At 41.6% G+C, this 26,936-nt stretch overlaps 1 protein-coding gene across 1 annotated transcript in view; it reads right to left on the bottom strand.

Moving 5' to 3' along the window:
* Positions 1–26,936, bottom strand: part of ST13 (ST13 Hsp70 interacting protein) — a 138,375-nt gene that overhangs the window by 59,576 nt on the left and 51,863 nt on the right. The window contains 4 exon segments of the mRNA XM_033935085.1: positions 5,937–6,021; positions 8,692–8,731; positions 8,733–8,759; positions 13,373–13,443. Of these exon segments, the coding sequence (XP_033790976.1) occupies positions 5,937–6,021; positions 8,692–8,731; positions 8,733–8,759; positions 13,373–13,443 (223 nt within the window).

The raw sequence follows: 26,936 nt of genomic DNA, 5'->3' as shown, positions 1-26,936 counted from the left end.
TCTCCCTAGCTTGGAGAGGGTGAACAACCTGTCTTTATCTACTAAGTCTATTCCCTTCATTATCATGAACGTTTCGATCATGTCCCCTCTCAGTCTCCTCTTTTCAAGGGAGAAGAGGCCCAGATTCCCTAATCTCTCGCTGTACGACAACTCATCCAGCCCCTTAACCATTTTAGTCGCTCTTCTCTGGACTCTTTTGAGTAGTACCGTGTCCTTTTTCAAGTATGGCAACCAGTGCCGGACACAGTATTCCAGGGGGGGGGGGGGTCGCACCATGGCCCAGTACAGCGGCATGATAACCTTCTCCGATCTGTTCGTGATCCCCTTCTTAATCATTCCAAGCATTCTGTTCGCGGACGGCTTCATCGATTTGTTGACCAGTACTCCCAAGTCTCTTTCCTGGGAGGTCTATCCGAGTACTGCACCAGACATCCTGTATTCGTGTACAAGATTTTTGTTACTGATATGCATCACATTACACTTATCGACGTTAAACTCCATTTGCCATGTCGCAGCCCATTTCTCGAGCGTGTTTATATCCTGTTTCAGGCCATCGCAATTCTCCTGCGTCTTCACTACTCTGAATAACTTCGTATCGTCTGCAAATTTAATCACCTCGCTCGTCGTTCCAATTTCCAGGTCGTTTATAAATATGATGAAGAGCACGGGCCCAAGCACCGAACCCTGCGGCACTCCACTTCCGAGTATTGTCCATTTACCCCCACTCTCTGTTTTCTATCCACTAACCAGTTTTTGATTCACGTGAGTATTTCACCCTTAATCCCATGGCTCGCAATTTTTCAAAGTAGTCATTCATGCGGGACCTTGTCAAACGCCTTCTGAAAATCCAGATATACAATGTCAACCGGGTCACCTTTGTCTATCTGCCTGTTAACTCCCTCGAAGAAGTGAAGCAAGTGTGTCAAGCAAGATCTTCCTTTGCTGAAGCCGTGCTGGCTGGTCCTCATCAGATTGTGTCAATCAAGGTAGTCAATGATGCGGTCCTTTATCAGCGCCTCTACCATCTTTCCCGGTACCAAGGTCAGACTCACCGACCGGCCTGTAGTTTCCCAGATCTCCCCTCGAACCTTTCTTGAAGATCGGCGTAACATTCGCTACTTTCCAGTCTTCCGGAATCCTTCCTGATTTGTTTGACAGATTGGTTATTAGTTGAAACAGCTCAGCTATAACCCCTTTCAGTTTCTTAATGACCCTCGAATGGATGCCATCCAGTCCAGGGGATTTATCATTTTTAACCTGTCAATCTGCCTGCATACCTCTTCTAGACTGACCGTCAACCCTGTCAGTTTCCCGTCTTCATTTCCTAGGTATAGTCTGTCAGCTTCTGGTATGTTGCGTATATCCTCTTCTGTAAACACAGACGCAAAAACTGTGTTCAGTTTGTCAGCGATGGCTTTGTCCTCTTTCAGCACTCCCTTTATTCCATGGTCATCTAACGGCCCCACCGCTTCCTTCGCGGGTCATTTCCTCTTAATGTATCGAAAGAATGGCTTGAAGTTTTTGGCCTCCTTGGCAATTTTTTCCTCGTAGTCCCTTTTGGCCCCTCTTACCGTTTTATGGCACCTACTTTGATATTGCTTGTGCTTTTTCCAGTTTTGACCTTTTCCATTCTTTAAACGAAGCCTTCTTGTCTCTGATCACTTCTTTCACCGGGTGACTGTGTCCTTAAAAAGGGACCATGCTTGCTCTATCGTTTTTACAGTACTTATCCTCTTCTTAATCTTCTTCCCCATCATGAATCTCATCCCTTCGTAATTCCCTTACGAAAGTTCAGAACCATGGTCGTCGTTCTGGATCGTTGTTTCGCCCCCATGACCAGGTTGAAGCAGATTATATTGTGATCACTGCTTCCCAGAGTCCCTTCTACTTCTACATCTTCATCTTGTGCCGGTCCTCGTAGTCCATTTAGAATTAAGTCCAGAATTGCATTTCCTCTTGTGTTTTCCTTGACAAGTTGTTCCAGGAAGCAACGCCCACTGCATCCAGGAACTTGGTTTCCCTACCACAGCTGGGGGTGCCTAGGTTCCAATCTATCCCTGGGTAACTTAAGTCACCCATGATAACTGCATTACCTCCCTTGCAGTTGTGTTTAATCTCAGCCGCCATTTCTTCATCAATTTCTTTGGACTGCTCTGGGGGACGGTAGTAGATGCCGATCTTCATTTCCGTTCCATTTGTTCATGGAATTTTCATCCATAGAGATTCTAACTTATTCTTCATTTCCAGCGTGTTCTCTCCGGCAGACTCTATACCCTCTTTGACGTACAGGGCAATGCCCCCACTTTTTTGACCCACTTTGTCTCTGCGGTATAGCTCGTATCCCGGTAGCACCATGTCCCAGACGTTTTCCTCATTCCACCATGTTTCCGTGATGCCGATGATGTTAAGGTTATCTTTTTGTGCCATAGTTTCTAATTCACCCATCTTATTCCTTAGACTTCTTGCGTTCGTGTATATACACTTGAGTTTGCGGCATGTTACTTTCTTGCACTATCTTCCCTCTTGCGTCCCTTTCAATCCGTCAGGATTTCTGTCCTGTCCATGATCCGGTGAGTCTTCCCTGCTAACATCTTGCACATTATCCTCTGGGTATACCGGTTCCTGAACCATCGACTCTCGGTCGACTGTCAGCTTTCCCCTTCTTCCTAGTTTAAAAACTTCTCAATTTCTCTCTTGATGTTGCTTGCAAGTAGCCTCGTTCCGTCTCCGCTCAGGTGGAGTCCATCCTTCCTGAACAGCTTGCTCTTCCCCCAGAATGTCGTCCAGTTGTCCTCACACCAGTGTCGCATCCATGCGTTGACTGCTTGCAGCTCCGTCTGCCTCTTCTCATCGGCCCTGGGTACCGGCAGGATCTCCGAGAACGCTACCCTCTGTGTTCTGGTCTTCAGCTTCTTTCCTAGCAGCCGGAACTGGTCCTTCAGTACTTCCCTGCTGTAGTTCTTTTGCTCACGTTGTTTGTCCCCATACGGATCACCACCACCGTATAGTCCTCTTCCATGCTGTCGATGATCCTGTCAATGCGGCTCACTATGTCTTCTACCTTGACTCCCGGTAGGCAGGTCACCAGCCGATCCTATCTTCCCTCCCACTATGTGGCTGTCGACTTGTCTGATGATGTAGTACCCCACGACGATCTTCTCTTGCCTCTCTATCCGCAGGTCCGTGTCCCTGGTGTATGACCATCTCTCCAGTTGTAGGTCCGTGTTGTCCGAAATAAGATGTGGTAAAGCTGCAGACTTAAATAAACACAGAATCGTGCGGTCATCCCCAGGTTCCAAAACCCAGAGGGATCCGCAAATCCAGCACACAGTTCCTAATCTCCCATCCCGGGAAGAGCTGCCCCTGTAAATAAGGTGTCAGTAAGTTAGTCATCGACACCAGGATCCCTCATTTCAGGATCAGGCAGCGCAAGTACAGCGGCAGACTGAGATGAGGACATATCTATAGAAGCTATGCCATTAATAAACATATCTGAGGTGGAGTGGGACTGTGCAGGGGAAGAATGCCGGCTTTGGAACTCATTCCACAAATATTTCATAAATTCAGAGAAAGCTTCCGGCTCCTGGGGCGTAGAGTCACCCTTTGATGACTAAACTTTTTGTTTCTTAGGCTGCAGAACTGCAGCCAAGTGAATTGAACTAGCAGCTGTGCCAAGCCTGAAAATAAAGAAGACTGTCCCACCAGGCTAGCCAAGAATTTGATCACCTGCTTCAACAGGAGAGACGTTAAACTAGATGCTGCCGCCTCTCCTGGGTGCGCCATGCTCAATGTGGTGCAAGAACGCTCTTCAGGTGCCAAATGTGCACAATCCTGGAAATAATTCACATCAGGAGAGCCCAAGGACTCCATTCCAATAAGTTTTGAGTCAAAAATTGCAGTTTGGAGAAGCAGGGAGCTTTTGAAGATTGCTAAAAATCCAAGATGGATGCTGTTAAGAAAATCACGCCAAAAAAAAGTGATTTTTTTTTTTTTACATTAAACTTCAAAAACAGTGATTTTAGGATTTTTCAGGTAGCAGGGGGACATGTAGAAATCTTCAAAACTTCAAATTTTAGACCTCCCTCGATTTACCTCACAGGCTGTTACAGCCTTTACGCATTGTGACCTGTGCTGAAAATGTGCTGCAGCCTGCCTCGGCTGTTTCAGTAACTGGAATCAGAAAATTACTGCCTAATGCTTGGAATGCTTCTGCAAAGCTGATCTTCGGATGCCAGTCAGACCTTATGCCTGACTGCACCTCCACCACTGCAGCCCGATGGACGAGTTAAGGGAAGGGCGAAGGTGAGAAAATGCAGCCGGAAACCTGCGAAACACAGCCGAGTCTCCAACGGGTGACAGAACAGCCTACGCTCGAACCCTCATTCGGCAGAAGGAGAAAGATGGGAATGTTCCTGAGCTCCTTTGCAGGCTAACTGACAGGTACCACCAGGGATTGGCCTGTCAGCTCCAGACCAAAGTTTAAGAAATCTTAATGCAGGCAGAGCTGAAAAATTGCTCCAAGCACCGGAAACCCCAAAAAAGGGACAAAAAATACACTGAATAAAATAATAAATTGTGGAGAGCACAACACATTCCTGCAGGCACACATGCAGAAGGGAAATACTGTAGAGGGAGCTAAGAAGCCCAGTGGAGCAGAGACAGACAAAAATCCTGAGTAGATTCCTTCTGCAGATGGCATGTGACCATGAAAACACTATCCATCTTTCTAGGACAGGGGTGTCAAAGTCCCTCCTCGAGGGTCACAATCCAGTCGGGTTTTCAGAATTTCCCCAATGAATATGCATGAGATCTATTAGCATACAATGAAAGCAGTGCATGCAAATAGATCTCATGCATATTCATTGGGGAAATCCTGAAAACCTGACTGGATTTCGGCTCTCGAGGAGGGACTTTGACACCCCTGGTCTAGAATGTCTCACCTATTGCACTAGAAATAGAAGTTATACAGTGTACTGTCACCAACCAATGAGACAGATGAGCTCACACTACAATGTGCTCCTACAGGGCAAAAGCACAGTTTTATTAAAACAAAAATAAAAAGAATTCTTTATCTCCATCTGCTGGTCAGACAACCCACAAGTTCTGGTTTGGTCTAAGTGCTAAGAAAATACAAAATTATGAGTATTCATTACAAAGATCCTAAAGGTTGACTTGGTTTGTGGCCAATGAGAACCATAACCAAATACTTTCAGCAAGCCTTTCTCCAGTTCAGACCAAACAGCGATGCTGTCACCATTTCATGCACATAAGATGTTAAATATAGGAAAACTAAGAGTTGGAACAGCTTAACTGGGCAAGAGTCATGTTAAGCTAGAACTGATTAGCAGAATGACATGCAGTTAGTGCTATACTTAAATCCTTTCTACTTACAGCCACTGCAATAACTGGTTCCAAGGAATTAAACACATTTAAACATTTATCTTTAATGAAAGCCTTATCTCTATTTTTCATTACATACATTTTTTCAATACAAATAAAATTGGAAAGCATCTGCATTCTCCATAATACAGCTTTCAAAAGAAGATTTGCTTCATAAAACCTACATGGTAAGCTATATTGTAGAAAAGCATTAGCATCTAATGTGTGCTTATTTTGTGCTTCATTAGTACTATGGTGACATCGTATTATATCTCTTATTTGCATGTCAGTGCTGTTAAATGTGTACATTTTTGATACTGTTTCATGGTAGTAATATTACATTTCAATTTGCTGTTTTCATGTTTACCTTATTTATTCATGTTTATTTACCGTAGTCATTTTACTATTGTTATGTTGTTAAAACTAAGTTTTGTGCTAAAACTGTACCTGCTGTACTCTGCCTTGGTTGAATCTTCATAAATGCAAGTATATGTATTTTCAGATCTTTATTATTCATTAAAAATACTTTTTAAATGTTAAGATAAATTTTCTCTTACCTGGCTCTCTTAGCATACAAGATTGCTAACCGAGGATTTAGTTTTATGGCTTCTGTGAACAGATTAATGGATTTCTGAAGATCCCCTAAATAAATACAAAATAAAAAGTTCACAATTTACTCATATTTAGTACAGAATTATCATGTAAGAAGAGAAACAGCAATTTTCTCAAGTTATAACTACATGCATCATCTACATGTTTTGGGAGACGTGTCCTTTTGTCAGACTAATTTTGTACATTTATTTGGATTTATTAACCACCTTTATGAAAAGATTCACCCAAAGAGGTGTACAGCAAGTACAATTCAACATAAAACAAATTTTGTTAACAGCATAACAATAGTAAAAAGATCAAGTCATATAGGGGATCTGCTATATAGACACACACTGGCTCCCAGTACAAGCACACATACTTTTCAAATTCTACTGCACACTATTCAAAGCCCTAAATGGCGATGGACCAACCTACCTGAACAATTGCCTGACCCAGAACACATCCAGACCTAGGAGAACTACAAGCACCCTTTACTCACCCCAATCAAAGGCATACAATGCAAGAAAATGTACGACGGCCTACTTGCCACCCAAGCAGTGAAACATAGACCACCACCTCTCCAACCTGCTGATCACAACACCCGACTACAAACCTTCAGGAAAGAATTAAAAAATCATGTTATTCAGGAAATTCATCAAAATCTAGCAAATGAATCTAACTGACCTTTTCAATCTGTCCCCGGATCCTAACGCCTTATCTAATAATCTATCTTGTAATTTTACTGGGTAATGTCCAGATCACTTCTTTTGTAATCCATCCAGAACCGCCAGGTACTGGCGGAATAAAAGATAATAATGTAATAGTTAATAATGTGGTCTATTCCCACCAGCACAAGCTGAGGCAGGGATAAGAGTCCATCAGGTTCTGGCTTCTTAGTCTAGAATGAGAAGTGCATGCCATGTAGGAAACCACAGCTGCAGCCTTAACTTCTAAGGCCAAAGCCTCAAACTGCCTCTGGAGGACTATATTCACTCTGCAGTCCTGTGGCTCTTTTAAAACCACCCCTCCCTCACTTGGTAGGGACTGGGCTACCAAAGAGTCCAGCTTTGGCACTGCAAACATTTGCTGGAATTCCTGATCCATGGGATATAGTTTAGCCATCCTTATGGATCCTTCAGGGGCCTCCCAGGGCTCTGTGATTAGGACCCTCATATGTCTTGATGTCACGGAAAAGATGTGGGCTGAGCCCAGACCTCACTCAGAAGAGAACACTGGGAAGAAAGGGTTTGTGAAGGGTCTATTTCAGTTAAAGCAGATCGGAATGACACCTTCATGCTCATCTGCAGAAGGAAGAACTAAAGGGGACAACAGACACTGGGGAGGAGGAGGAGGAGCTGAAAAGCTGTGACAGACATTTTCTGCAGTATGCTCGTGAGTATAAATGGATAACCCTACAGTTCAGCATACCATTCCTAACTGAATCGCATTTATGTCAAAATGTGTTGTAGCGATAGATTATTTTTATCATTTTTTTGGTCTTGTCCAGGGGTTTGACAACTTTAGAGTAGGGCATTGGATTATTTGAAATGCCCGATAGGTCAAATCCTCCTTTTTATCATCAGCAGGGATGGCTATAGACAAAATTTGAATCCTTGGGGGGGTACAGGCAGTAGCAATCATTTGCCTTATCCTTAGGTTGTTTTATTGGTAAAGAACACAATACGGGAACATTTGGACTGAGTGATCCACCTAATTTTGAGTTGGTGGAGACAGATTGCATAGTTTTGGTAGCACTGGAGCAGTACAGGCCAAACAATCACTGAAAAAGATAGAATGATCCTTTTAATTGAGAATGTTGAGATAGGTATATTCACTCATTAGACCAGCCAATGCCAAGGCTACAATTGATGTAAATTCTCTTTCATGTGGGTTCTTATCGAGGTTTTTTTTCTGAGCTGCCCTAATAAAACCCTAATTTTCAGAACCCCTGGGGTATTCTATTTCTTTAATTTTTCAAGTTGTCAAGTACTGTTAACAAATACTCATCTATTGATATATGCATGCTGTACTTTAGGGAAGGTAATGGGAAAGGGGAGTCAGTAGGGGAGGAGGGTTAAAACTACTGTAAAATTGTGTTTCAATTTGGCTGATTCGTTTATATCTGGTTGCATAGATGATGTTCTTATTGATTGGTAATTGTTATTCAGCATATTCATTCATTCATATTCTTTAATAAAATATTTCATACTAAACCGAGAGAGATGAAGAGAGCTATTTTGTTCTGTTTATACACAAAGAACATAATGTTAAAAGAGTATTGCACAATTATAACCTTTTTTATTCCTGAAGACTATGAATTTATTTTCCAGTCTCCTAGACATGTAGTACCTTTCTGGTGTTCAGTGATGTAAATGTGCTAACGCAGTGGTCTCAAACTCGCAGCCCGGGGGCCACATGTGGCCCGCCAGGTACTATTTTGAGGCCCTCAGTATATTTATCATATCACAAAAGTAAAATAAAACAGTTTCTTGATCATATGTCTCTTTAGCTATAAATTACAATATTATTATTAAGACTTAGCCAAAAGGAAAGATAAACTATAAAGAGTTTTACCTCATGCAAAATTGTCATTTCTTTAATAAGACATTAACTAATTCTTCTGAGGCCCTCCAAGTACCTACAAATCCAAAATTGTGGCCCTGCAAAGGGTTTGAGTTTGAGACCATTGTGCTAACGTGTATCAAGTGTACATGTACTGACCTTCTTCAAGGGCACTAATAGCCTCCATCTTTTTCTCATTGGGCCTGATCTATCATCTCATCTGTTACCTATAAAACAGGAAATTGCAAACAGCAGGCTTTAGAGGAAACACGTATACCATGACTAGCAATCATATTTTGTTTCCTGGGATCCTTAATAGGATGACAAGGACAAGAAACAGATTCATTCATAATACCACCTTGAATGGGAACCTAAAATAACCATCTGCCAACAACATGATCTGGCAGTTAAAGGGCAACATAAAATCAGTTTGCATTAAGGATACCTAGGGGCAGATTCTCAAAACTAAAATCTGCCTTTAACATGCTCGCTAACCGGTTCCAGTCAGTTTAGTGTCATGTATTTTAGCGGTTGGATTAACAAAATGGCTTACTGAGGTCCTTTCTGGATTTTCTAGCAGTCTCCAATACTTGCCATGCAAATGTAGTACAATGCGGTTATTAATAATTAAAATGATCACTCGAGCGATTCTCTATAATCGCCGAATGATTCTCTAACCTCCTTGTACTACATTTGTGCCAAAATTTGCCGACAGGTCTGAGCTGTCGTTGCCTTACTTTTTGATTAGTGCCTGAGCGCTGATTGACTCAGGCACTGACAGGAAAGTAAGGTTTGACAGCTCAGGCCTCCTTCTCCACCCCAACACAAATTAAAATTAAAAAAATAAAAATATATTAAATTGAAGATCGTCAGGAGAGATGCCCACTCTCTCCTGCTGCATTGAAAAATCACCCGACACTGCTAACCTCCTTTGGGAGGGACCTTGGGCATCTGGGCCAATCAAAGCCTTAGGCCTCTCCAAAGATACAATGGGGAGGGGGCCTAAGGCTCTGATCGATCCAGGATAAGGCCCCAGTGCATCTGGGGAGGGGGCCTAAGGTTCTGATTGGCCCAGATGCCTAAGGCCCCTAAACAACCTGTGCCAATCAGAGCCTTAGGCCCCTCCCCAATGCATCCCATGATGCATAAGGGAGGGGAAAAGCCCGCCATTTTGAAGAGACGGGCTTACTGGCCGGAGTAGGCATCCCTCCAGCCAGCATCATAAGCAAAGTAAGGGGGAGGTGGGTGGCTGTCGGAGGCATGGTGGGGGAGCGTTTCTTGGCGGTGGGAATGGGTGGGCATCTCCGCTGCTGGGTGGGGGTTGTCAGCTGGGGGGGTTGCTTGATGTCAGCAGTGGGAATGAGTAGGCATCTCTCCTGCTGTCGGAGGGTCGGGTGGGGGGTTGCTCGACATTGGTGACGGGAATGGGCATCTCTCCCACTGCCAGGTGGGGGGGTATCGGGGGGTATCGGGGGGCATTGCTTGGCAGCAGGAGGGAGTAGGCATCTCTCCTGCTGCTGGTTGGGTGTCAAGTATAAGTGTGTGTGTGGGGGGGGAGGGGTTGCTTGACTTCAGCAACTTGATATATTTTGTGTGTGTATGTATTTTTTCTGCACATGTGCCCATTGCTATCACCAGCAATGGGCACATGCAAATTTAGCAAACCTTTGCTATTCTCTGCCAACCTCATCTGAATGAGCATTTTTGGAGAATGACTTGCTTTTTTAAATTGCTACAATAATGGCTATGACAGCGGCCCATCAGTTTTTAATGCAAATTTTTGAGAATCTAGCCCCTAGTCAGCTTTAAGCAGCAAGATGAAGTAAACCTAGGAATCCTCTCCAAATCATGAACATATCAAAACAACTTAGTACTACATAGAAGTTTGTGAATACTGTGTGCCAAAGCCATTCGCTGCCAATAAAAGGAAGCGTGTGTGATGATGAAGCATAAATAGCTGCTTTAGCCGAACATCTTTTTTCTTTCTTTTTTTAACTGAAAGATACATGTTTGATGCCAGAGTGCAGATCGTAAAACGCTTCTTAAGTAAATATACAAAACTTTCCTAAACAGAGTTTACTGTAAATCCAAGCTTCAGATCCAGGTGAAACAAAGACAAAAACTGGAGAAAAGGGAACCCTGACAACACAACTAAGGTGGCATTATAAAAAATCTGATAGCAATGTATATATTACATTTACATTACATTGGTGTCTTCTATCCTGCCAATACCTTTCAGTTCTAGGCGATTTACAAAAGAATTGGCCTGGCAATTCCCAGAGAGATTGTAAGGTTAATAGTTTAGAAAATGTTATTAGGCAGAAACTTGTTACAGAGTAATACTTTTAAAAACCAATAGGAGAAATATTTATTTCTTCAGAGAACGTTAAGCTCTGGAATGCATTGCCAGAGAATGTGGTGAGAGCGGTTTAAAGTAGTTGGTTGTAAAAAAAGGTTTGGACCAGTTCCTGGAGGAAAAATCCATAAACTGGTGTTGAGACAGACATGGGAGAAGCCACTGCTTGCCCTGGATAGGTTATAATGAAACGAACTGGCTTCAATGAAAACAAGTCTGTAAAGTGTGACCCAATGTGGCTTGTAAAAAAGCTCAGAGATATGAAACTCTGAAGGGAAGGCTGTTAAACCTCCCTGAGAAAAGAGTTCACCTTCCAGTCATAGCAGCTTGACAAGTCCATAGAGCACACTTAAAGACTCAAAAAAATAACATGTTTAAAAAAATCAAAGTTCTTAAAGTCTTTCCACTTTGTGAGGTGAATATCTTCCCTTGGTTAACATAAGAACTGCCACCACTATAGTCACTTAGCTCTGTATATTGCTTTGGGGGTCCCAACGCGCCCTGTTTCGATCTCTGCTTCAGGAGACCCGATGTCAATAGTTTTTCAGAGAGTAACAGATGTGTTGAACCGGAGGAACCTGCTCCAACGTGCTGATGGCTTTCAACACTAGGTTTTCAAATGTCTGTATATGTGGGTCAATGGTGCCTGGGAGGGCACCACGTAGATTTGACATGTAATGCACTGTCCACACCTGCTGGTTCTTCTATGGACTCCTCTTCTTTACTAAAAAAAATATTTTAACTTGCATTTTCGAATAAACTTAAATAAGGCTATACGGGTATCTAGTGGATAGTAAGTACTGGTGGGCACAAAAGACAGGCCTAAATTCAATACTGATAGTTCTTCTACAGTTAAAGCTCTTTGTGAAAGATTGAACACATTTGATGTCATGGTTGCACTTTGGACGGTTTTGACCTGACAGGTCTTCAGACATTTGTTCTTGGTCCCCCCTGAAAATGGAGGGACAACTTTCGATTGATTTCTATCATCATCAGAGGTGTCAGTTGACGTTTGTGTGTATGTAGGGCGTTTATTCCTCTTGCTTGTACGGGATTTGTCCATCCATATGTAGCTTCTCTTCCCTTTCCTTTTGCCTAGGAATTGTATAACCTTGTAGTTACTGTGTGAAATAGAAATACCATTCACACGGAACTTTTAAAACAAAACTTTTTTCATTTGTAGACGTAACTGAACATCACAATATGTAAAAATATTCAACTAATGAAGAATTGCAGATTAACACCCATGCTTACATCTGTTACTCTCTGAAAACTATTGACATCGGGTCTCCTGAAGCAGAGATCGAAACAGGGCCGCGTTGGGACCCCCAAAGCAGTATACAGAGCTAAGTGACTATAGTGGTGGCAGTTCTTATGTTAACCAAGTGAAGATATTCACCTCACAAAATGGAAAGACTTTAAGAACTTTGATTTTTTAAACATGTTATTTTTTTGAGTCTTTAAATGTGCCCTATGGACTTGTCAAGCTGCTATGACTGGAAGGTGAACTCTTTTCTCAGGGAGGTTTAACAGCCTTCCCTTCAGAGTTTCATATCTCTGAGCTTTTTTACAAGCCACTTTGGGTCACACTTTACAGACTTGTTTTCATTGAAGCCAGTTCGTTTCATTATATCCAATACCTTTTCTGGTTTCTCTTTGCTTGATACTTTCACCCTGAACCATTTATCAGGAAATAAGTTTGCCTTGGATAGGTGGCATAATCTTTGATGGTTCTATAAATCTAAACCTGGTATCTTAAAGCATATTTTATTTGAATGCAATAATATTTCTGTATTCTGATCAGATATCTGGTCAGAAATTTCTAATATAATACATATTTCTGAGCTAAGCTGTCTGTTAAACATACTTTGTTATTTGATCTCTAAATTTCTATTGAACTGAAACCGATTGTTCAATATTGGAAAGATGACTCATCCTTATCAATTTATCTGTGGTGAAACACCATTTTACTTTACAGAAAATATGAAGATATTGTCCATAAATACTCACCTTTATCATGTAAACATATAAGTAAATGGAAAACTTTAGATTTAGAAAAAATCTTCATCATCATTATAAGAATTTATTGTTAAAATATACTCTATAACGGCTCATGAATATTAAGTTTATAAATTCAACTGTTTACTTTAATTGTAACACTTAACAGTTGTACATTAACCACTCTTTTGGATGGTATGAATTCTTTTTCTGGATTCTATATAAGTTTGAATATTTCAATAGCAAATAGGCATGTTATCCATTAAACTGTTTTCTTTTTGTAACATGAACATTTTTCAACAAAAATTATTAAAAAAATAAATAAAAAATCTACCCCCCCCCCCCTTTTACTATACCATGATAGGAACTCTGAGCGTCAGAAGCAGCGTGCAGCAATCAGCGCGGCTCCCTGCGCTAAAAAAAACGCTATTGCGGTTTAGTAAAAGGGGGGGGAGGGGGCTAGGTTGAACATCTGCTTCAGAATACCTCCACATTTTCATCTCCCATTTCCTGAGGTTCTTCCTTGTCTGGCTCAATCACCCCATCATTATCGATTTCTATAAACAGAAAGAACAGAAGAATGAACAAGTGGATACAGAAAAAAACAAAACACACAGATGTATACAGATAATGATCTATCAAATGCCTATACGAATAGATTACGCTCCACAGCAAAATGTTTATATATACTAGTACACCCTATATACAGAGAAAAAGAAAATTCCAATATATTTATTTGGATTTGCTCACTCCGAGTTACATTCAGGTATACATATGTGGACTATCTTATGGAAAAGGTGACTAAGTCCCTAGAAACCAAAATAAGAGGTTTTAATGAATTTGTTAAGTGTGAATAATGTGCAATGCAACAGTTTCAAAACCCAATTCTTTTGTCTGAAAAATAAAGTTATAAAAGTTCAAATGTGTAAGTAGCATTAAAGATCCATGACATGAAAAAAGTCAACTATTATCACATTGCTGCATCTGCTACTTTAGTCCTTTTCTTAATATATACTGTATATTACAATTTTCAATAATATATATACAAAATTTTGATTTGAATATCATATATATATATAAAATATATATGTATGCGTGTGCATATATCTTACACAAAAATGTAAGATAGATAGATATATAAAATATGGGCTCCTTTTAGTTAGCGGCTTTATCGCACGCAACGTTTTAGTGTGCATTAACCCCCGCGCTAGCTGAAAAAACGACCGCCTGCTCAAGAGGAGGCGGTAGCAGTTAGCGTGGCCGGCAAATTAGCGTGCACTATTATGCACGTTAATATAAAATATATATGTATGTGTGTACATATATCTTACACAAAAATGTAAGATATATATATAAATATGGGCTCCTTTTAGTTAGCGGTTTTATCGCACACATTTTAGCGCGCGCTAACCCCTGCGCTAGCTGAAAAACTACCGCCTGCACGGCCGGCAAATTAGCGTGCACTATTATGCGCGTTAAACCATTAACGCGGCTTCGTAAAAGGAGCCCCTATATATATGTATAGGTATGTGTGTATATATAATATATATATGTATATATCACACAAAAATGTAAGATATATATATATATATATATATATATATACACACACACACACACACATATGTGTGTGTATGCATGTGTATATAGAGGGAACGCTTCTGACACAGCCACAGATCGCGCGCGAGGATCCGACGCCACCCACGGTCGACTGCAGAAGGGAGTCGGCCAGAAAACTACCCGCCGGAGGGGAGAGAGAAGTTGGGCTGCACAAAACTTCTTGTCGGGCCACGGGTTGGACACTCCTGGAGTAAGGACAGGGAAGAGGAATTGGAGCGCGGCTTTGATGCTGGTGGTGCGGATGCAAGATGACAGCCGGGCACTCACCTAAATAGCTGGGCACAGCGCCCGGCTAAAACACGCTATGGAGAACACTGCACTAACATGCAGTGTCTTCTCCTCTCTCCTACTCACTAACATTCAGCATCTGCTCCTCCCTCCCCTCCCTTTCCACTTCTCCAGCGTGTTCCCCTCTCTCCCCTATCCATTTCCATGCAGCATCTGTTTCTCTCTCACCTCCCCCTCTCTCTCCACTTCACTTCAGTGTCCTTCGCGGTCCAGCAGCCTCCTTCCTCCCAAATCGCTGTCGTCCGGGCATCTCCCTCCTTCCCATCTCCTCACCTTCATGGTGATTTTCATTTTTTAGTCTCCCAGCTGCCCGAGCTTTTCATCAAGTCACATGGGGCTGCCTAAAACTTCTTCTCTGATGCAACTTCCTGTTTCCAGTTGCATCAGAGGAAAAGATTCAAGCAGCCCATGTGCGACTTGTTGAAAGGCTTGTGCCGCTGGGAGACAAGAAAAATGAAAATTGCCACGAAGGTGAAGGGAGGGAGGGAGGGAGATCTCAAGACAGCGGCGATCGAAAGGAAAAAGGGAGGGGGCTGCCGCACCGCATGGTATTCCCTCACTTCACTGGGGAGACAAGGCGAGTCACCGCTCCATGATGGGCCTGTGAATGGCCTTGTCCCTGTACCCGCAACGACCACTTTTATCTCTTCCTGTTCCGGCGTGTTATCCACAGCTACCCACGGTTTGTCGCAGGTAACAGCCACAGTGTCATTCTCTAATCTGGACCTCAGTTACTGCAGGATCATCTTATCCAAAGAAAGCCCAAGCTTGTAAGTATTTTTACTTTATGTCTTAAAAGGGCTACCAACCCATCCCAGGATGACTGGATTGGGTGGATCCAGTCCCTGTTTTTTGCTGTATTACATTCATGGAATTAGGATTCTGATTGTCCACTGATTTCTCTTATTCAGAACATGAACTACTTGCATGCAGTGCAGCAAAATAAGAGCTGTATCAACCTGTTCTTACAACATGGTATAACTTAGCAACTGGGTGGATTTGATTTAAATCATAGCTTTCTACAGATAAATAAACTTAGAACTTGAGGTAAGGGGTTGATTCTGTGTAAAGAATGACACAGGGGAAAAAAAAAAATTTGTCCCTGTCACCGTCCCGTCTCCACGAGCTTGGTCCCCGTCACCATCCTGTCTTCACAAGCTCGGTCCCCGCCCCATCCCCACAAACAATCTGAACCCATCCACACAAGCCTCAAATAGTTTTTTATATTGAACTTATTTTATTAAAGTATAAAAAGAAACAATATTCTGTACAATTGTCATTTTATAAATCAAAGTTCTGGCTGCGGAACTAGAGCTGGCAGAGCTTTGTTTATAAATGTTTATCAACGCAACTAATATACTACTTATATCCTAAAGCAAAATAAATAAATAGAATTTTTATTTCTACCTTTGTTGTCTGGTTTCTGCTTTCCTCATTTAATTCATACCATCCATTGTCTGCCTTCTCTCTCCCTTCCATCTCTCCCTCCACTTCCCAATTGGTCTGGCACCCATATTCTTCCCTCCGCTCCCCCATAGTCTGGCATCTCTCTCTTCAGCACACTCTCTTCTTGCCATTTCCCTTCAGCACACTCACTCTTGCCCATTTCCCTTCATTGTCTTCTCCCCACTCTCCACTTCTCTTCCCCAATTTCCCTTCAGTGTCTGTTTCTCTCACTCCCCATCTCTCTCCACTTCCCTTCAGCGTGCACGGTCCAGCAGGCTGCACCCCCCCCAGAAATGTTTTCCCTTCCGGGTGGGGCGGGACAGGGAAATTTGGTGTGCGGAAATTAAATGTGCACTATTTTTATTAGTTAATTATTAATAATTATTTTCCAGTGCTCAATGACTTCCTTTTTTAAGGTTTGACACTTGTGCCAGAATATTTTTATTAAATGTAAGAAATATCCAATTCAGGATACTGCAACCCTAACAAAAATTTTAACAACAATTGTTATGGCATAAACTAAGAGGCACAAGTATTGTCGGTGTCAGGAAGAAAAGTGAAAACAATGAAAAGTATGGGAAACCTAATGAAGAAAAAATAAAAAGTATTCTTCAAAGCCAACTTGCATATGCAGAAGGTGTCTTCAACTAAAATATTATTCTTCTTTTTTTCCTAGAGGCCCAGTTGTTTACAACTTTCCCATAATCACAGTCCCCAGGATCTGGGCCCTCCATGCGATTTCTCAAACATGTCTTGATCCTATTATGAATAGAAAACCCCCTTTCACATTCAGCTGTGCTCAGTGGGATCACTAGCCCAATATGAGCTTTTCAAACAACGTTGTATGTGGCAACTCATTTTGCCAACCAATACATAGTTTTACCTTAATACCTTATACATGGATCTTAAACTCCCACAAATGCATTTATCTGCAAGTTATTTAACACAGATACAGATCTTTCAATTTGATCGATTCCAGTTTGCTCTAGTACAGTGTTTTTCAACCTTTTTACACCTATGGACCGGCAGAAATTTAAAAATTATTCTGTGGACCGGCGGTTGAAGAACACTGGGCTAAGTCGTGGGCCAGACCCCGCCCATCTCTACCCAATCTCCATCCCAGACCCCGCCCCCCATAATAGTACTAATTGCACCTTGCACGTCCCATGCCTCATCTGGAAGCCTTCTGATGTTGCAAAGCCAGAGAGGGCTTCCGGTTCAGGCGCAGGATGCTCGTAGGAGCCACTGCCCGAGGCTTTGTGCACTGAATCAGTTAGGAAGAGGGAGCTGGCTCGAAGATAACGCCACAATCGATCGCACCGTGGACCGGCGGTTGAAGAACACTGTTTTGGGCCCGATGCATGTGCTGGCCCTGTGGACCGGCAGGAAATTTCTGTGGACCAGCACTGGTCCATGGACCGGTGGTTGAAGAACACTGCTCTAGTACACGCTTTCCTAAAAGGTCAGCAGAAGACTCAATGTGCGATTTACTTTTTTCATGGTCCAGCAAGCTTTCATGGCACATTCACCCAAGGTAACTCCCTCCTTGGGGGGGGGGGGTGTTTTTTAAATATTTTATGTACAATGAGCACCACATATCATTTTCTTTGACCATTAGCCAATCAAAATTTTTAAACCAATTGTTTGTTTATGCCGGATAAGCAGTGCTTAGATTTATGAATTGGCAGAGTGTGTGCTGAAGATATTTCCTTTACTGGACCAGCCCCTGCAATATCTTTGACTGAAATTAACACATCAGGAGTTGATGCTGCATCTTCATTAGTTTGTGGTGTCTCTTTTCTGAGCAGTGTTGTTTTCTGAATCACTTTTTTTTCTTCGTGTTGGTAAAACGTTTTGAAAAAAATTAAAAGTACCTATCAATAAGACTTTTGAGTGGGAAAGTGGGAGCCTGTTGGATATTCAATACACACATTGCACTACAGCAGGGCAAGTAATGCCCCTGTATCGTTCCATGGTGCAACCTCATCTGGAGTATTTCATTCAATTCTGGTCTCCTTAACTCAAGAAATATACAGTGGCGCTAAAAAAGGTTCAAAGAACAGTGACCAAGATGGTAAAGGGGATGGAACTCCTTTCATATGAGGAAAAACTAAAACAGTTAAGGCTCTTCAGCTTGAAAAAGAGAAGGCTGAGGGGAGATATGATTGAAGTCTACAAAATCCTGAATGGAGCAGAATGGGTACAAGTGGATCGATTTTTCACTCCATCAAAAATTACACAGACTAGGGGACACTCGATGAAGTTCCAGGGAAATACTTTTAAAACCAATAGGAGGAAAAAAAATATCACTCAGAGAATAGTTAAGCTCTGGAATGCGTTGCCAGAGGATGTGGTAAGAGCGGATAGCGTAGCTGGTTTTAAGAGAAGTTTGAACAAGGGGGGAAGCCACTGCTTGCCCTGTATCGGTAGCATGGAATATTGCTACATCCCACCCCACCTCTCCCCTCACCACTTGCAATCCTGCTTCTAAAATATTTGATCGCCCACCGCTCATCCCTTGCCATCTCTGCAGATCCTTAGAGTCTGCCTGTGCCAGTAGATGTGACTGTCATCTTGCAATGCCCTGCGAGATCTAAATCTAATCTAATATAAACCTTAAGTTTATATACCGCATCATCTCCATGAGAATGGAGCTCGACACGGTTTACAAGAACTTAAAATAGTGGGTAGAGAAGAAGAAAAAGGATTATATGAACTTATGTGTAGAAGGGGGGAGAGAAAGGGGGGAAGGATAGAGCTACAATTTGCTGAAAAGCCAGGTTTGCAGATGACAGTCGGACGCTCACCTAAATTAGCCAGTGATATAAATGGGTTATAACTCTGTGCAGTAGACTGTTAGGAGTCATAGGTCCCTGGCTGCTTGGAGCTAGAGACTGAGGGGATTCTTGTGGAGGATAATATCCCAGCCAAATCGGGTATAATGGCATAACTGGGGGGAACTCTAGGTAGGGGGAAAAGGTGGTTGGATTCGACCACTGTCCATTATTTTTTTCCACTGGAGCATTCTGCTTCTGAATCTTTTGGGACTAAGCAAATATATGGACCTGCCAAACCAGCTTGGGTGGTACTGGTAATTTGGCTGAAGCTATCTAAATACTGAGACCTGGAAAACCAGATTGCATAGGTGGTGGGCTATTTAAAGTCTCCTAGCCACTGGACAAAGTGAGTGGATAGCCAGGTAGACATCTTTAAATTCACACCCCCCCCCAGCAGCTTCCAATTATTCATCCCCTAGCCGCTTCCTAGATTGGAAGGGGGAAGGGAAGTGATTGGAGCTTTTACACCACCTTTTTATAGTTTTTTACAACCACATTCCCAAAGCAGTTTACATACAGGTACTGATGGGATCACAATCTATCTAATGTACCTGGGGCAGTGGAGGATTAAGTGACTGGCGCAGGGTCATAAGGAGCAGGGTGGGTTTTGAACTCACAACCTCAGGATGCCGAGGTTGTAGCTCTAACCACTATGCTACAATTGTTCTTTCTCTGTTTGACAGCAGCAGTCTGCTTCCTCCTAGTTTGCTTTTGGGGAGAATTCTTGCTAAGGGTATTAGGTCTTGCTGTTTTCTTCTTCCCCTTCTTGAGAACTTACAGTAACATGTGCCTGCTCAGTGTTAACCAAGGAAGGCACTTACAGGACTTACACGGTACCAGCCATGTAGAGAATATGCCGCCTGCTTGTCCTGGGATAACAGGGGCACCAGCTAAAGAGATCCCTGAAATCCCCTCCTCCTTTAGCAGGGCATCGCCATATTCATCTCCTTTCCCTGCTCTGCATCACGATCTGCCTCCATGATTGAAACCCAATACATAAACAGGCTGGAAGCTAGGAATGCAATCCGGATACAGCAATAAGACTAGATGTTTCTGCACAGTAAAACAGCAGGTCCGTCTTAGCTCTTGCGGGAGGGCTCACGTGCATAAGGGTGTTCCAATGAATTAACTTGCATTCAGCAGCATAATGGTGCAGCAAATGCACTATGATTTGCGAGATGACAGACGAGCACCCAGCTAAAAGACGCTAGTGAGAACACTGGACTATAATGTATCTTAAATAGAAAAGAATCTTTAGATAGATTTTTCTTCAAAAAAAGCATTAAAAAAAAATCTAATTTAAATTTAAAAAAAAAATCCTTTTATTTATTTTTTTTTTAAATCATTGATTTTTATCTACCCTACTTAGCAACTCTATGCATCACCAACAATCTCATCCCTAGATATTCCACATTCAGAATGATGGCTTATTTTATTTAATGATGTGCGAAGGTTCTTATACAATGGATTTATCACCCATCTTTGATCTAGTAGATCATAATCTGGCCAATATTCACCACTAATTAACGGACCAGAAATGGCACTGACCGCTTAAATGGCACTTAACCAGTCAAAAGCAAATTTTCAGCACAAGATAACCAGTTATCTCCGCTGAATATTCATGGTTAGTGGCTAAAAGTTAGCCAGCTATTACACAATAACCAGCAATTTTTGTTGCTGAGTGACTAAGTTAACAGCCATATCGGATCGCAAAAATAGAAGTCTTATCTTTGGCTGCTATAAACTTAGCCAGTCAGCACTGAATACTGGCATAGCCGGTTTAACTTTTTAGTAGCAAAAAAAATCCCACAAATATTCAATGCCAGTCACCAGAAACGGCCTGGCATTGAATGTCAGCCCCAATGGCAGGAGTTATCCAGGCTGCCTCCCAGTGGATGAATATTGGGCCCAATTTGCTTTTATGCAAAATGTTTTAGGCTTCTCCCAGGGGGAGAATGCAAAAAGGTCACATTTTTAAGGTTACTGGGTAATGTTCCTCCACTTTCATCAGCAGTTAAGTATAGTTAGACTTGTGCACCTGAGAGAAACACTACAAAAAACTACAACTTTAATTGGAAGGAGGGAATAAGTGCCAAGACAGCCAGACTTTCATGTCCTAAAACTTTAGGGCAGAAGGAACGGAAGTGGAAGAACAGGCTGAAATGAAATACTGCATCCAGAAATAATTGTAAACATATTTTCCCATGTACAGTGCCAGAAACAGGATAATACCTTGCAAGATGTGTTTTCGCTGCCCAACTCATCACTGTAGGTAAAGCAGGCATACACATAATCGCTGTAAGATAAAAGTACTGCCTTTCCAGGAGGAACATGGATATACGCAGAGCCAGCCACGTCTGTAAAAGATTTTTCATAAGGGGAGTTTATTTCTCAATTAAAAGTCCTAATTGGGGCTCGGGTAGCCATGGTATAGCCCACAATAGGGTCAATTGCTTTTTAACTCAAACCCAAGTCTTAGGAGATCTACATATCCAAAAAAACAAAAACATGCAGATATGCTGCCAAATAATATAAGTGAAAAATTAGCTACAAATATTCCGCTTCTTATTTTTGGTTTGAAACAAAATCTGCTTATTTACTTACCCTAGGGGGCTTTCTGCGCCAGATATAATGGAAAAGTTTCCAACTGAGAGTAGCAAAAAAAAATGGCTTAGCACTTTTGTAGGGAATGCCATAAAGAGGTGCAATAATTTAGGCAGAACTTCCCAGCAAAGATTCTACCCGCCTATGACAGATTGAGTACGTGCCATCACTCCAGTTAAACACCACTTCCAACTTTTGGGCGTAGTTATATTTATACAAACCCACCAAGGTAAGATGGTATATTAATACCTAGGTTGCAGAGGTATTTAGTCACCATGTAAAAGGGAAAACTGCCTTTTAAATGATGGACCTCCGAAGACGCAAACGGTGATATTTAAGATTTCAGATTTCCCCGTATTTACCTTAAACCCTGAAACCTCCCCAAACCTTGGCAAGATCTGCAACAAGTGTGTTAAAGACTGTGCACAATTTGTTTACATCAAAAGAATATCATCAGCAAAGAGCATATCCCGAGTGTGTCCTAACAAGTTGAGTAAAGGGTTCTATCAATAAGGCAAATAAGGGAGAGAGTGCGCAGCCCTGTCATGTACCTCAATAAAGTTCAAATTCTGGGGTATAATCTCCATTAATTCTTAGGCAGGCTAGCGGGTGATTATATACTGATAAGAACATAAGAATTGCTGCTGCTGGGTCAGACCAGTGGTCCATCATGCCCAGCAGTCCGCTACACACGGCGGCCCTCTGGTCAAAGACCAGCACCCTAACCGAGACTAGCCCTACCAACGCCCGTTCTTGTTCTGCAGGAACTTGTCTAACTTTGTCTTGAATCCCTGGAGGGTGTTTTCCCCTATAACAGCCTCCAGGAGGGCGTTCCAGTTTTCTACCACTCTCTGGGTGAAGAAGAACTTCCTTACGTTTGTACAGAATCTATCCCCTTCAAACTTTAGAGAGTGCCCTCTTGTTCTCTCTACCTTGGAGAGGGTGAACAACCTGTCCTTATCTACTAAGTCTATCTCCTTCAGTACTTTGAATGTTTCGATCATATCCCCTCTCAATCTCCTCTGTTCGAGGGAGAAGAGGGCCCAGTTTCTCTAATCTTTCGCTGTACGGCAGCTCCTCCAACTCCTAAACCATCTTAGTCACTCTTCTCTGGACCCTTTCGAGTAGTACCATGTCCTTCTTCATGTACGGCAACCAGTGCTGGATGCAGTACTCCAGGGTGAGGGCGCACCATGGCCCGGTACAGTGGCATGATGTGATCTGCCCCACAAAACATTCCGGGAGATCTATTCTATCTAAGACAGCAAATAAAAATGGCCACCAAACCCTATCAAATGCTTTTTCTGCATTCAAAATAAACCCAACAGAGCCTATTCCTCTGAAGTTCTGGCCTCCTGGATCACATATTATGCTCTTTTTATGTTGTCAAATGTTTGTCACCCTAAAATAAAACCTGCTTGGTCTTCATTGACCAAGTGAGGCAAAATGTTTTGTAACTTCTCATCTAGATTTTAGTAAAGATCTTATAATCAGTATCCAAAAGAGAGATAGGTCTAATAGCGGTAGTCTCAAACTCAAGCCCCCGCCAGGTACTATTTTGAGGCCCTCGGTATGTTTATCATAATCACAAAAGTAGAATAAAACAGTTTCATCATCATATGTCTCTTTAACTATAATGACATTATTATTATTAAGACTTAGCCAAAAGGAAAGATTTATAAACTATAAAGAGTTTTACCTCACGCAAAATTGTCTTTAATAAGACATTAACTGTTTTTTCTGCGGCCCTCCAAGTACCTACAAATCCAACTGTGGCCCTGCAAAGGGTTTGAGTTTGAGACCACTGGTCTATAGGATGCACATTTAGTAGGGTCTTTCCCAGGTTTTCATATGTCTGTTATAGCTGCTAACCTTCAAGAGTGTGGAAGTGTAGTATGGCCCTGAATCTTATTAAACACCCTGGAAAGCACTGAGGCAAGATAAAAACCAAAGGTTTTATAAAATTTATTACTGTACCTATCCAGTCCCAGGGCTTTACCAAGGGGTTATATTTTAATTGCCTGCAGTGTCTCTGTAGATGTTATTGACTCCTCAAAATAAAAGCGCTCTGATATCCGAGGTAATTCAACCTGATCAAGAAAATATGCAATAAGAGGCAGGAGTAGGGAACTCTTCTGGACAATATAATTCTTCATAAAAAGCTAAAAAGGGCTGCTGTATAACTATTATATTAGAAACAGAGCTTCTCAGCTCAGTTTTCCACCTGCTAAATTTGATTTTCTAATTGCCTTTTACATAGCTGGTGGGCCAATAAGCAACTGGAACAATTACTGAATTCAAAATATGGTTATTGAACTCTAATTTTCATGGATCTCCGCCAGTTCTAACTCAGTAGTCTGTAAGGTAATTTCACTGCGCTGAGGAGCACTGCCTCTCTGTTTTTCAAGTTGGAGAATCAATAACTTATCCCTCAATATAATAATAATAATAATAATAACTTTATTTTTCTATACCGCCATAGTCAGGCGACTTCTAGGCGGTTTACATTGAAAGAAGGCTGGACAGTCAGCGAATAACAATAAGTCTAAATAGAAAGCTTACATACTACTTGGAGTTCCATGGGTAAGTATATATGACAGGAGCTTCTTGAGAGAAAGAAAAGGCATTTACAGCAGGGGAAATCCTAGTGAGAGGGAGAGGACTGATTTAGTCAATGAATTTGTCGAATAGGGCGATTTTTAATTGATTTTCGGAATGCACTGTAAGTCAGATTGGGTTCATTTTATGCAGTTTCTCAGCCAGACTTGATGTCTGTTCGCTTGGAACTTACAGGTTCTTTGCAGGAAGGATTTGTATCTACAGCCCGTGATCTTTGGGAATGCAAAGATGTTTTTGTTTCTGGTTGTTCGTGTGGGGTTGTGTAGAATGAAGTGAGTTTGCAGGTAGGAAGGTGCTAGTCCCCAGATTTGTTTGAAACAGATGCAAGCAAATTTGATAGTATTCGCGCTTCTATTGGTAGCCAGTGCAGTTTTTTGTAGTAGGGCTAATGTGGTCATTTTTTCTTCAGTCCAAAGATTAGGCGAACGGCGGTGTTTTGTAATAATCTCAGTTATTTTACTGTTTTTTTGTGGGATACCCAGGTAGATGATGTTGCAGTAGTCAAGGATGGATAGGATCAGCGATTGCACCAGCAACCTGAAGGTATGTTGGGTCGAAGTATTTTTTAATGGGTCCTTAGTTTCCACAGCGTGAAAAACATTTTTTCACCAGTAAGTTTGTGTGGTCAGTCATGGTTAGGTGAGTATCTAGTAGTGATATCGAGGTATTTTTATGGTTTTGGATATTGGGTATTCGTGATTATTTATTTTTATCGAGGTTCTCGTAATTTTGTCATTAGGGCTTGCCAAAAAGACTTTTGTTTTCTCTGCGTTTTAGTTTCAGTTTGAAATTGGTGGTCCATTTTTCGATTTCTGTCATTATGTTGAGAGGTTGTCAACAATTTAATTTGTGATGTCGTTTAAGGGGATTAGAATGGATATGTCGTCTGCGTATATGTAGTGCTTTAAGTTTAGTTTTTGTAGGAGGTGACCTAAGGTATGCGATATAGATATTGAATAGAGTGGGCAATAGAGGGGAGCCTTGGGGCACGCCCAACAGGTTTTTCCATGGGTTGGAGTAATTTTCATTGCTGGTTACTCGGTAGGATCGGTTTGTTAGGAATTCTTGGAACCATTTCTTTACCTTTCCCGAGATTCTCATTACATCAAGGCACAGTAGCATGATTTCATGGTCTACCAGGTCGAACGCACTGCTGAGGTCTAGTTGTAGGATCAGTTGCGCTATTGCCTTGCTAAAGAGATCATAAAGGTGGTTTAGTATGGAGGCTAAGACAGTTTCTGTGTTGTATCCTTTCCTAAATCCTGATTGGTGCTCACTAAGGATGTTAAATTTGCCTAGGTAGTTTATTAGTTGAATATTGTACCAATCCTTCTGTATCTTTATGAAAAGGGGAATGCTTGCTATGGTCTGAAATTGGATGTCAGTGCTGTAGAGGTTTTCTGATCTTTGAGGATAGGAGTGATCAGTATGTGTCCCATTTCCTTGTTTAATGTTCCGCTTGTAAGGGCAGTTGTTAGCCATGCAAATAGTTCCCTTTTGAAGTCTGGTGGGTCAACTGTCATGATTTTGGGGGGGCATAAGTCAGTAGACAGTTAGATTTGATGTAATTGTTGAATAAATTTAGGAACTGATGCCAGTTTGGGAATTCGAAGTGGTCCCAGATCATGTCTGCTCTGGAGTCTTGGTCATGGGGTTTGAGGTAGTGAAGTGTATTTGTTGTGGGTGTGGGTAGAGTTGCTCTTAGATCAGCAATTTTATTTTTTAAAAGTTGGCTAGGATTTGTGCCGATGGAGTGCGCTCATTGTCCTTTTTCAGGATTTGTATTGTATCTGTTAGTGTTTTTACTAGTTTGAACAATTCTTTACTGTTTATTTTTGTAGTACCAATTTTTTGTGCATAGTACTTAGTGCGTTTTTCTTTGATCAGGTTTTTGTATATTTTCATTTTTTGTTTCCAGCTTGTCTTGGTCTGTCTCATTGTTTGTTTTTTGCCAGATTCTCTCCAATTTTCTTAGTTCCTGTTTGGTGGTTAGTAGTTCAGAGTCGAACCATTCATTTTGGTGGTCTTTTTATTTTTGTATGTTTGGTATGGGGCTATTTGGTCTAGAAGTTCTTTGCTGTAATTTTCCATCTTGTTGGGAAATCCTGAATTTCTTTGGTTGTGGGACATAGCTCATAGTGAGCCCAGAATTCGGTTGGGTTTATAATGCCATGGCTGGTTATTGTTTTCGTGTTGTCACTTTTGTGTTTTTGTTGTGTACTCTGTTTTAGCCAGTGTAGGCTGAACTTGCCAATGTAGTGATCTGACCAGATGCATTTATCCCAGGACCCTGGATAATATTGTATTTTAGGGTCTATTGTTTCTTTGTGGGTTATTTCTGCGTCTGGGTTTGGAAAGTCGAGTGACATTAGGAAGTTGGCGATTTCAGTTACTTCTGGTTTTGTCTTTTGTTCTAGGTGTATGTTTATGTCTCCCAGAAGTAGGTTGTATGGTCTTCTTTTGCATTTGACCATTTTTTGGGTGGGATATAAAATATAGTTGTAGTTAGGGATTCTTCTAACTGGTCATTAGTGATTTTGCAGGTTAGTATTTCAAGGTTTTCTGAAGTTTTGGAGTCAGTCTTGCTGTAGTCAAAGTGTTCTTTTAGGATAATCGCTAGGCCTCCTCCTTTTTTC

The sequence above is a fragment of the Geotrypetes seraphini genome, chromosome 2 (genome assembly GCF_902459505.1).
Source record: "Geotrypetes seraphini chromosome 2, aGeoSer1.1, whole genome shotgun sequence".
In the NCBI taxonomy this organism is placed as follows: domain Eukaryota; kingdom Metazoa; phylum Chordata; class Amphibia; order Gymnophiona; family Dermophiidae; genus Geotrypetes; species Geotrypetes seraphini.
This window is presented reverse-complemented; position numbering and strand designations above follow the sequence as displayed.